This window comes from Nuphar pumila, chromosome 10 (assembly GCF_984573655.1).
Source record: "Nuphar pumila chromosome 10, dmNupPumi1.hap1.1, whole genome shotgun sequence".
Classification (NCBI taxonomy): domain Eukaryota; kingdom Viridiplantae; phylum Streptophyta; class Magnoliopsida; order Nymphaeales; family Nymphaeaceae; genus Nuphar; species Nuphar pumila.
Window position 1 is genome coordinate 91,080,180 of NC_143258.1, and position 13,071 is coordinate 91,093,250.

Sequence of the window (13,071 nt, forward strand, 5' to 3'; positions counted from 1 at the left end):
ACCTATGACAGAAGAAATGACTAAAGAGACGGTAGGCCTACCAAATCAAAAGTTAGTCACATAATGGATGTGTATTATATGTTGGAAAAAAACAACTCTAGACAAGTTTGAAACCCACGGGTGGCATCCCTTTTGCCGTAAAAGCCGAAACTAGGTGTACACTCAGGTGGGCAGTGGACCAACCAAAGGCCAGCCAATGTGCAGTCAGTAATGCGGGGTCCTTAGATCATCAAAAAACAAGAACACCTAATAGTTTATATTTCTTTTCTTAGTAAACAATATGCCATAGGCCCACGAGGGCTTCGCGCTTTTGAATAGGGTTTCAATTTGAAGAGAGATGTTAGATGCAATGTTGTCAGTACGTATCGGTATCGCCCTTCAATTGTTTGGCCACCGATTCAACTGTAATCGGCCGATACTCAACTGAATCGTTTTGTTTAGGCTAAAAAATAATAAAAAATTATTATGTATCAATCATCACGTTGACATATGTTAAAACCAATAAAATTATATTAAAAATCAAATTTTGGTATATTTTATATTTATTAAAAAATAACCGATACAGGCCGATACGCGCACCCATACTGATAACATGTGTTAGAAGTTCAATGTACACGAGGCTCTTGCCGAAGCTCGCTTGATGTACTACTGGGTGTCCCCTAGGATTTTTACATTAAGGTTGCTTGGAACAGGGTTGAGGTCGGAGGCACCTGATCGGATGGGTTACTGTCAGAGGTGCCTTGGGTGCCCTTCATCCATGTATAATATGAAAGGCAATCGCAAACACCATGGTTGGATAATAGTTCACCTCTCATATGGGTCCCACAAAAAAATTCTGAGCCATTTATCTTGTAGATGAACGGCATCTAAATCACAAGAAGTGAAGGGGTGAAGAACAAGGAAAAATGGTGGTGCTTGGGTTGCCGTGGTTCATCTCATGGATGAATGCCTGTTAGTCCTGATATGGACTCTCAATAAACAACATACAGTATCTGCTGCAGATTGTGCAGACCATGCGCCTCGGATTGCTCACAAGCAATATCAAATCTCTGAGTGTTTTTTATTGCTTGTGTTGTGGATTTTATGGAATTGAGTGCTAGTATGTTGTTCTAAGCTAAAATGGTACAATGGCACTGCTGACCATGTTCATTGTTCCAAGTTAAATGGTACAATACTACACACTAACCGTGTTCATTTTTCCAAGAAACGGTACGATAGTGCTCCTAATAATTTGGTTCACGATACATTGGCACAAGGTAAAAATGTAACTATGAAAACTACCTTTCAGTGGGTCACGTAACGCAGGGTGGTCGTGGGGGCCCCCACCCAGAGTTTTCATGGCTTCGCCAGGGTTGGTTCCTCGTCATAAAAAAGAAAACTACCTTCCGGTGTACACCTGCAGAAATCAGCAACAGGACTTGTTTCAGTGTTTGGATGCGAAACAGGGTAACCAAATGTAATTAAGATCTCAAATTCTTCACCATGGAGGTACACTGAGGGAATTTGTCATCATTTTCCACTCGAAATTCTGCCATGTGATTGGTCCCCTCCACTCCACATATCAAGCAGCGATCGTCATTTCCTCAAACACATTGTATCACCCAAACTGGTGGGCTTGCTGGATGCCTTTGCAGCTACCTTTGATGGTTTATACAAGCTGTCTTAACTCATACCAAGAGTAACAAATGTGCTAAAGTTGAATGCAATGCAATTGACAAAATCTAAAGCTTGTGATGCAGACAGGTGACTCCAACCTGGTGAGAGCCAAGTGATCCAACTGTATATGGACTGACCAGTTGGGCTAGTTTTTGCTAGCCATGGCCGGACCTGCTTCACAAGATGGCTAAGTCAACAGGTGATGCCCACAAACATTTATATGGAGCATCACAAGCCATTCTGGTGAACATCCACCTTAATCCTATCCTTCCAACTAACAAAAACAACAGCAATCACAAAAAGTCAATCCATGGTGTCACTCTTTGGACACATCCCAACCATAGAAGTTTAAGTCCAGGCACAGGTTTTGTAAACAGAAACTAGGACACACCTCAGTATTAACATCGGTGACAACGTCGGCAAAACCGTCACTTGTGCCTCCCATGCCCTATATATAACCAATGTGATCATACCAAAGATGCATCAAAGTATTTTGTATGTGAGAGTGTGTCAACTGCTGATTAAGGCTGCACCCCACATCCTCACAAAGGGTCGTGTTAATTTCTGTGTGGGACGCTATGTCAAGAGCTAAGGAGGCACCCCACATCCTTATCATCACTTACCCTTCACAGGGGCACATCAACCCCCTGATCCAGCTAGCCAAATGCCTAGCTCGAGCTTCGCTTCGTGTCACCTTCATCACCACTGACCATGCCATCAATTCAATTCTCAAGTCCAAGCCCAGCAGCCTCACCCGAATCACGTTCGAGTCCTTCACAGTCAATGCCGGGCTTGTGAACTGTGATGGCTCGAACGTTGCTGCCTACTTGGCTAGATTCAGAAGCGACGCCTCTGAATTCCTCACTAGCATGTTTAGCCAACTCTCACCTACATGTGTCATCTATGACTCTTTCATGCCTTGGGTACTCGAGATCGCGAAGCCGCTGGGCGTCCTCACTGCTCCTTTCTTCACTCAGTCTTGTGCTGTAGGTTCCATTTATTACCAATACTATAAAGGCTTGGCCTCTTATAATGATCCACCGGCTGCTGAATTGCTGGGCTTGGAAACACTTACAATTCATGATGTCCCTTCCTTCATGCTGCCATCTAATCCCTACCCTGTTCTGTCATCACTAGTGCGAGAGCAGTTCAGCAACTTGAGTGAGGCCACATGGGTTCTAGGCAATACCTTCGACGAACTCGAATCCAGTGCGGTTCAGTTCATCCGGCCTCGACAACCCATTAAAACAGTAGGACCTTTGCTTCCATCTGCTTACTTTGACACAGAGTCCAACCAGGCAAGTCAAGATCGCAAATTCGGTAGCGACATGTTCGAAGCCGCGTCTGAGTGCATCAAGTGGTTAGAAAAGAAGGAAAAGGGGTCTGTGGTGTATGTTTCCTTTGGAAGTTTGTTGGCATTAGGTGATGAACAAATGGAGGAACTGGCATGTGGTTTAAAAGAGAGCAACAAGGCATTCTTGTGGGTGGTGAAGAAGCCAGAGGAGGGGTCCATGAGACAGGGGAGCAACAAACTGCCTGATGGGTTCATAGAGGAAACAAGTGAGCAAGGATTGGTGGTGCCATGGTGCTCACAATTGGAGGTATTGAGCCATCCTTCAATTGGGTGCTTTGTGAGTCACTGTGGTTGGAACTCAACATTGGAAAGCCTGACCCTGGGTGTGCCCATTGTGGCAATTCCACAGTGGACTGACCAACCAACCAATGGGAAGTATATTGCTGATGTTTGGAAGGTTGGGGTGAGGCCACTGGCCAATGAGAAAGGTGTGGTGTGTAGAGAGGAATTGGTGAAGTGCTTGGGGCTTGTGATGGACGAGGGAGAGAAGAGCAGGGAATTCAAAAGCAATGCTTCAAAATGGAGAGAGTTGGCAAGGGCAACAGTGAAAGGTGGGTCGTCCTCAAGAAACTTCCAGGATTTTGTGGATGAAATTCGCAGTCAGGCATCAAAGACGGCCGTGTCTTCCTAATCATTGAAAATAACGTCAATGTTTGGAGATTGCTGAATTTATGTAGCACCTGAAATATCTTTCATATTCTCTCTCTCTCTCTCTCTTATGTGGGTAATGTTTGAAAGCAAAACGATATAAATGTTGACAATATTTGCCAGCTAGCAACAGGCATCTCAATCTATGTGCACCTGTTACTCTGTTCGAACCATCCATTCTGTGGCTAAAAACTGTTGGGTTGGATAGCCTCTCTCTCTCTCTCTCTCTCTCTCTCTCATGTGGTCTAAATAAGTAGTTTAAAACTTTTAAATTAGCAATTGTGTGGCTGGCGGCATTGATTTGCAAACTCTTTTATCAGTGTCATTGTCCATTCTCCGACATTTTTGGCATGAGAAAAGCAATCGTGGCATCCCCCCTCTCTCTCTCTCTCTCTCTCTCTCGCTCTGTAAGAGTACTACCCACATGATCATCACAATTTGTGTGGGCCTTGTTTCATTGCATTGATTCTGATATCATTGCAAAGATAATACTGAAAGCGTGAGATTCTGCCCCCCTCGCACAAGCCACAGTAAGCCAGGCAAGGGCTGGTGTTTTGGTTAAATCAAGTCCTTTCTACAACTGTAAAAAACAACAACAGTATGGTCCAAGCATCATGACAACTAATAAAAGATTTTTTTTCATCAGGAGGATATTCTAGGACGTTGAAATTTCACCTCATAGGAAATCTGGGCAAATATTTTGTGGGCCTCAAAATCGTCCAATCTTAGGGGATTACTGGGAGTCCGTCCCCCACGTGAACAGTAAATATTCAGTTTCTCTAAAGTGTTGCCAAAATCGGACTGAATCTGCTGATTCAGAGCAAATCAGTCCAAAAGTGGCCGATTCAATATCGATCCAAATCATTTTTTTTAAGATGGTTAATTTTTTAACATTTTTAAAATTTTTAATAACACGTCATCTGATGATGAAAAAGGGTTGATTCAGGATCAATTCATTCGATTCGTTTTCTTAAAGAAACTGATTCACTTAGTGAACCAATTTTAACAACACTGCTAGTCTTGAGTAGTGTGTCAACTGGTCGGGTTTGGTTCGGACCCAGGCCTGATTTGAGATGATGGTACCAGGTCTTGATTTGGGTCCAATAGGTGACTCAGCCAGGTCATGTTAACTTTATATTTTATATAAAATATATAAATATATGTATATACTATGTATATTTTATAATATTTTATCAATATATTATATATAATATGTATTATATGATATTTTTATAATATATTTAATGTATACTTTTATTAATATATGTATAACCATATTTTTATATATAGTATACATAATATTTATATTATATTTCATATAATATATGTAATTATATATAAAATATATTACATATGTATATATATATGCATGACTCGCCCATGACTCGCTGGGTCAACTCAGTGACTTGGCCGGGTTTTGTTCAAAATGAGTTTGTACTCGTTTTTGACCCAATGACTGGGCGATCCGGGCCGAGTCACACCGGGTTGACCCAGTGAGTTTTTAAACTATGGGTTAAACTCATATAGTGACAAAAGTTCGAAACAGGCAAGTATAGGCAGTCAAATTATCGCTACAAAAATATCTACAAAAATAAATAAGTTGAAGATTAATAACAAAAATATATATGTAAGCAGAGAAAAAAAAAACATACATAGATATATATAAAAAAAAGCATGCTTTCTAAACATATAAAATCACAATTTCATGCTAAAAAGATAATGTCTTTGAAAATATCGCAAGTAACGGCAACAAAAATTTGATTTTTTCGGTGATATTTTCAAAATATTGTGTTTTTTGGCACTGGAGTTAATCTCTGTTTCCCGTGCTCCACTTACCGGAGTTTCCAACAATAAGACACCTTCTATGAAATTTGTAGAGTTCTGCCTATCATTTTGGTACTCCCCTTGTATTCAAACCTTATGTTTTTAATGTCATTGAGCTGCTCAATTATTGATGTATAAGGTTTATTGAGTTCAAAATTGTTGACAATTCTAATGACTTGACTGATCTTTCAATGGCTTGATGACAAGGGTTCTGTAGACATAGCTAGGTAGGACGGCTTAAAGCATTCAAGTTAAAGGATGTCAAGAGTTCCAAGTGAATGGTATGAATACCTTGCCAAAAGGCCACCCAAAAAGATAATGTCTCCCTTGCCACCTGTAATAATAAATAAGAAATGAATATGCAGCAATAAAAGAACTATATTGCCTTACAAGCAAATATCAGAACTGCAACCATCACCAAAAGGAAAGCAGAATTAAGAAGTGAGAAGCGAGTGGTTTACAAGTAGGTGAAGTGAGAAGCAAGAAGTGATTAAAAAGCATTAAGAAGTTTTTTAGAATGCATAAACAAAAAGGATGATACTACTAATTCATCTAAAATTTATTAACATTTTTTCGTTTTTGAAAAGTATAAAGTGTATGCTAAACATTAATTGTTGGAACTAAAATGAAATTGTTATTATTTTATAAAATTAGTTTATTATACATACATCAAATATAAAACACAATTTAATTTCAACATATCTAAGTAAAAATAATTTATTAATATTATAATAACTAACAAGCTTCAAATTTAAATAAAGATTAGTATAACACACTTATGAATTATATACAAGAGGGAAAATAACAGCATGAATGTCTTTATAATGAGAAAAAAGTCGTGAATAATTATACTCAGACATTTTTTTGTGGATAACCTAAAATGTGTTCGAGTTCAATAAAAATGAAAGCATTTGAATTTTAAGAAATTATAAAAGATGTATTCTCATTTGATATTTATTTATTAATCAAACTACAATGGGTCCATTGTGATGGTGTTATTATAAAATCACAATTTATTTATTAGGTAAATGGTTTATTTTATAACAAAAGTCCAACCCTATTTGATGTCCTTGAAGCATGTTTCCCATATGATAGGGTAATAGAGTTTTGAAAGCACTTAGCAGCCTCCCAAGAAGCAAGTTTTTCCAATAACCATGGCCATAAGTCACTCTATGTTGAGGCTACAAGAATAAGCTGTTCAGATTAGGATATCCACACACAAAGACAAACACATACACACAAAAATGAAAAACTAACACAAAGACAAACACATACACACAAAAATGAAAAACTAAGATTATATTACATATGAAGAAAAACATGCTACAAGGTAACCTTTGCTGGAGTTATAAAAACTTTTCAAGAGTAATTCCACCTTACTCAATACTAATCATACAAAGCATTTTGTTCCATATTAATAGGCAAAGGTATAAAAAAACAAGTGTAACCTAAAAAGTTGTATAGTTTTATGAAGTGCACCTCATCAAGAGTTAATCCACCAATATTGGAGGCACTTCCACAGAAAGCTAGATCAACTACCTCATGCCCAGACTATAAATCTCAAATATTTGGGCTTTAGAATAACTGGCAAAAGAAAGAACAAAATTGAAAGGAAGATTGTACAATTGAAGCAAAAGTGAGCATTAAAACTACTCTAAGTTACAGTATCAGTATGTGTACAAATAAAATAATAAAGAACTGATTATAAAACAATTACTTGGACAGCAGATATTAGATAAGATTTTGAGAAGACCTGATCTCACAGTCTGAAAAGTTAAATACAGGCCAGGGTAATGCATTTGACCAAATTCAAGGCAGCCAAAAAGGAGGAACTATGGTTCTTTTAATCAAAATTAAAACATTTAACAGAAAAAAAATACACAAATAGGCAAGCATTGACATGCAAACATAATCTACACGTGCATCCACATATTCAGATATATGATCAAGCATATATGCCTATATAGCATCTTATGAAATCAGGATACTAAGCACCGAAAAAGGAAGATATTGTAGTCTACCATCAGAGCTCACGGATTAGATTGATTGGATTGTATTGTTTTTCAACTTGTCATTAACAAAGATAGCATTATAAAAGGAAGCAAAATATTCATAAAAATTGCAATTAGAGCGTTACCATAATGTGAAGGTTTGCATTTAACGTCTTCTAAATAAGGAAGCATAACCATTTAGGAAATGGAACTGATTGTGGTCTATCATCAAGCTTAAATATCAGATTGATAAGATGGCATTGAATGATTTAAATGACACTATATTATGTGACCATTGTCATTAGTTTCCTGATTCTGGGGAAAAGTAGCACTTCATATCATCCTACCAATGTCACTACGGGTTTGGATCTCTTAATTCTAAATTATGAATCCAAGAAAAAGCTTATTGGCCAAGAAAACGTTGGATGGCCATTTAGGGATGGCAGTGGACCGGGGGAAAGCGGGGCCCCGCCCCGCCTCGCCCCGTTTGGACCGGGGATGAAGGGTATGAAACGGGGATGGAGGCGGGGGTGGAGGATAAAATCCATCCCCGCCGCGGAGGCGGGGCGGGGGTGGACGTGCACTTTTCCCCGCCCCGCCCCGTCCCCGCCACGATCCCTGCCTAATCCCCGCCCCAACCCCGCCCCGACCACTTTTCCCCGCAATATCCCCGCCCCGCCCCACCTCATCCCCGTTTGGACCGGGGATGAAGGGTATGAAATGGGGATGGAGGCGGGGGTGGAGGATAAAATCCATCCCCACCGTGGAGGAGGGGCGGGGGTGGAGGATAAAATTTTGAGGCGGGGCGGGGGTGGAAACCTTGTCCCCCGCCCCGCCCTGCCCTGCCCCACCCCACTGCCATCCCTATGGCCATTGGGCTTGTAGGTGTGGGTCACCTCCTATTGGACCCATTGGAGGCAATTCTCATTGGTCCAATGGGTGGTGGTTTCTCTGATCCTAGAGGGTTCATGCATGTTCTAAGAACCAGTGGAAGGACGAAATCTGTGTTGGCCAGCATTGTTGCCGAAGCTATCAAATTTGCCATCTTATCCCCTATTTTTTTATTATGCTAATTCGCTATGGTGGGATAAAATGAATATTATTTGTGTTTATTTTTGGATGCTGGTTTGAATCTGAATTTTGTTTGGAATCTACTAAAATATTTTTAGATATGCATATATATGTATATAGATTCCATGTTGATGTTTAAATCTGAAGCAACAACAAGGTCTATGAGAATTGAATCGAACTCTTAACGTCAAACCGAATCCCTTGATTTCAATTTGACATCTTGCCTGTTTTTTTTTTCTTAATTGCTGAACGATATTGAAATTAATAAATCATATTCTTGCATCTCTGTTTTGCGTAAACTGTTCGATGATGGTTGTTACTTCTATTGTTATCGCCTACTACAAGTCCCGTTAGCAGGTTCTATTGGGATAGGATTGCAGGACTTTTAAATTTCTATAACATCATAACAGAATATCGATGTCAAATAGATCCAAAACGCTTGTTCGTAATGTTTGTCAGTAGACTATTCTTTATTTTTATGTTACAGACTCTATAAATCATAGTAGTTGAGTTCTCAATATTATTATTATTATTATTATTATTATTACTGATATGCTGAATAGGTCAAACGATATATCTATATCAGTCATAAACTGCATTTTTTTATGGTTAAACCATGCATATTTGGATGGACTGCAGTCCTCAATACTATCCCTTAGTGATTACTTTTTGAAACTTAAGTGGTGCACTGTAACAGTAATCTGATATTAATTATATCTATTTTTAATAATAGTTGTTACATTTACTTAGTCTCCTAGAGAGTCGTCACACCTTCATAGTTGTGTAGTCTTTGGTGTCTGGGACACCACTAGGATGTCTTTAGCATCACACCTCTCATTCGTTTGCATCAAGTTTAGTCATATTTTTGTTTTTCTTTTTTTTTACTTATAACATTGTGAGCATTATTTTTTTTATAAGAAGTGACTCTTGTTATTTTCTATCTAATGAAAAAAACTGAGTTTCTTCTCCCTTATGTCCCCATTTAAAATTTCCTAACCTAATTGTGTGTTTTCAGTTTCTAACAGTGTTGTGAGAGGCGTACGCCTCAGTACCTGAAGCGTACGCCTCAGAGGCGAGGCGCACGCTCAAGGTACTGAGAAGTTGCTGTGATGCGCAAATTGCCCCTCATCACAGTTCCCCGGTTACAAATTCCCCGGTGGCGAACTTCGCCGTTGGCTGCTCAGTCTTCTCCGACCACCGGACGCGCCCCTCCCTCGCTTCCGTACCAGCTGGGCGCGCGGTCCTTCTCCTACTGCCTTCCCTCCCACCGCTTCACTTCCAGTCCAGTTGTGAGAGGCGTACGCCTCAGAGGCGAAGCGCAGGCTCAACGCCTCGCTTCGCCTCATCGCATTTAACAACCTTGGTTTCTATATGGTATCAGAGCCTCAAAATTGACTAAAAAAAGTCATTAAGGAACAATTGAATCATTGTTGTTTGTGGGTTGATTGCTGAGTTGACATCACGTTTTGGAGGGGAGAGTCGTACAGTTACCTAAGCCTTTGTTGATCTGAGTTGGGGGTTGATTAAGGTTCGATTTTAGGTGATTTTTAAGTTAAACCTCATTAGATTTGGTGGAGTATCAGATTTGTTTTAGATTTTTCAAGCATTTTTTCTATGTAACATGATTTTCAAGAAGCAAAGTAAATCTTTGTTGTAGTTAACTTCCTTTTTTAGGGAGATAGCCAACCAATGAAAAATGCTCCCAAAAAGTTGATCAAGTTCAATGGGACAGAAGACCCCTACAATCACATGATGGTGTTCATAAATGATTGTATTCACTACTATGACAACAATAGAGTCATGATAAGATTGCTTTTCAAGAATTTGGAGGAAGATGCTCTTCCATGATTTTCCACTCTTAACCTTCAAAAGTTAAAAAAAAAAATTGAAGACTTGGTAAATTATTTTCTAAGTGTTTCTGTTATAGTGTCAAGCTCTCCCAACAATTAGTCATTTGTGGATCCGGGTCTAGATTATAATGAATCTGAAGCAGTTTAAGACCCAAGAGACGTCAAGTCCCAATCACGTTTTAATAAGATCTTCTTTAATTTTTATTTAAAGTGGTATCAAAGCCACAATAACATTCAACAACATGCTTCAAGCTCAACTTCCTCATTTATCTAAAAACAACTATAAGAATTGGTGCATCCAAATAAAGGTTTTGTTGGACTCTCACTCCATTGGACTAGTCCTATTACGACAACATTACCACCACATGTCTTACGGTTTTTCTTTATCATTTAATTTAGTTGCAAGGTTGCTTTTATAGTATCCATCTTCCATGAAGTGTCGCTAGCACCATGCATGAGGCCTTATTATCAAATGCTCAAAATGAATTTTAAAAGTTTTTTAGCATAATTCAACAAAAAATGGTGATTAGCAAAAATCTTATAGAGACTATAGATTCCTCTTGAGATACACTTGAAAATTTGAATTTACTTTGTAAAGATTTCTTCTTAGTTTTTTATTAGATCATCTAAATGCTATCTATTTTAATTGCCCATATCTAAAAGCCATGTAAATAAATTCTCTAGTTTTGTAAAAAATTGCATTAATGAACATGTCTAACAGGTAAATGTCATTGTCGTGTATGAGTGAGGAATCAAATGATTGTTAACATGTTGATCTCTCTCTCTCTCTCTCTCTCTCTCTCTCTCTCTCTCTCTCTCTCTATATATATATATATATATATATATATATATATATATATATATATATATATATTCATATATATATATATATATATTCATATATATATATTCATATATTTTTTGTATGTAAATTAAAATACCCATCATGGATATTTTGGTCATTTCACATATATAATAGAGACAGCCTAGTAGGGGATGAGTTGTAATTAAATTTGTGTTTTATTTTTTAGTTCTTAGTTTTTATATTTTTAATGTTTTAGAGCCATAGGGGAATAACCCAACTAGTCGTTGGGCTAGCCCCAATGGCTATGATTCTAGTCGTTGGAGCTAGTAGCTCTTTGTGGCTTGCTTTGTCTATTTAAAGGGTGTTATTCACCTTTGTAAAGTATTGATTCTCTAAGCATTTTGTGAATGAAACATATCCTAGATTTTTATGTTCTTGCTCTCTAAAGGTGCTTGTGTATGATTTCTCTATTGTGAGATTGTATTAGGTCCATAAGCAACCCTTTTTTTGTTTATGTTTGTGTTTTTTTTTTAAGAAAGTAATTAACCTATAAGTGGTCTCTTTGTGTTTGTGCATTCTTGTATCTCTTAGAGGCAACCTTGTATTATTTTTTGGTTTCATTACATGGTATCACAACTTGCGCTCTTGAAGGCTTGTGAATTGAAGATCGAATTGTGGTAAAGGTTTGGGAGCTCATGTGCAAATCCCTTGGAAGATCTTCGTCAACTTGGATCCTCTCTTTCTCTTTCTTCTATTCCCTCTCTCTTTATGGCCTATAAAGAAGTTGTAACAGTTGTTCTCATCAAACTTGATGAAAACATTTATAATATGTGGGCTACGACAGTTAAAAGAATACTTATGGGTAAGGATTTTTGACAATGTGTTGATGGTTCCACCAATTCTAAAAAAAAACACTATAGAAGAAGATGAACAATTTAAAAAAGCAAAGTTGGGAGAGAGAAAAGACTTTGATTGAATACAAAAAACTATAAATAGTGAGAAGTGTGTCATGCAAAGATTCTTTCTCTTTCTATGAAAAGTACGCATGAGAAGTCATGCTCCGATATTATTGTAGCTGAGAAGAAGGATGAAGCTTGAGAGTTTATTAAACAAACTTACACCCAAAAGGATGCTGATTGGCAAGGGAAAATTTACCCAATGGGTTTTATACTAAATACAATAATTAGAACAGACACAATAAATGTGAACTTTCTCGGTCGAAAAAATTTGACACATCCAAAAAACTCATTGGCTTTCCTTCTCATAAAAAATAAAATAAATTAATGAAATATCCTGCCAATTGGCTAATTTGGCCTTGGTATATGAGGGGCGCCAGTGAAAGTGTAAACCCCTTGACTGCCACCCTATATTCACTGATGTAATTAAACTCTATACTTGTAGGGGTCCGCCTGACTCCAGCCCCCAAAAACCCAAAAAACAGGATCTTTAATTGGCTTGATCAAGTACTCCCAATTATATATCCTAAATATTATAAAAGTAAAAGTAAGGGTATTATGTGCCAAAAATTAGATGCTTCATTACATTTTTTAAAATGGCATTCTTCTAATGTATTTTGACTGTAATTAAAAATTTGTTTGCCTGTTCTCTATGTAGTTTCCATAAAAAAAGGTTACATGGCATATTATGATTTTTTTAACAAATTGTTGAATTCCCATTGTAACTCCCTCTTTTCTTATTAATTATCATAGCTCTATGACAAATATCGCGAGATTTATATAAATCTTATCGATATATCGCGAGAAATTGCCTGAAAGTTTAAAACTCAATTTATTGTGAGATTTTTCAACCATGACAAATATCGTGATATTTATATTTTTAAAAAGATATTTATCATGAAAACCCCCAAGATTT

General features: G+C 37.7%; 1 protein-coding gene across 1 annotated transcript; it reads left to right on the top strand.

The window, feature by feature from the left end:
- The first annotated feature begins 2,104 nt into the window (after nt 1-2,104).
- LOC149827330 (mogroside I-E synthase-like) lies at nt 2,105-3,641 on the top strand. The gene has a single exon (XM_090018492.1). It carries the CDS (start codon nt 2,235-2,237, stop codon nt 3,639-3,641), a length of 1,407 nt encoding a protein of 468 aa, XP_089874618.1. The 5' UTR covers nt 2,105-2,234.
- Nucleotides 3,642-13,071: the final 9,430 nt, after the last annotated feature.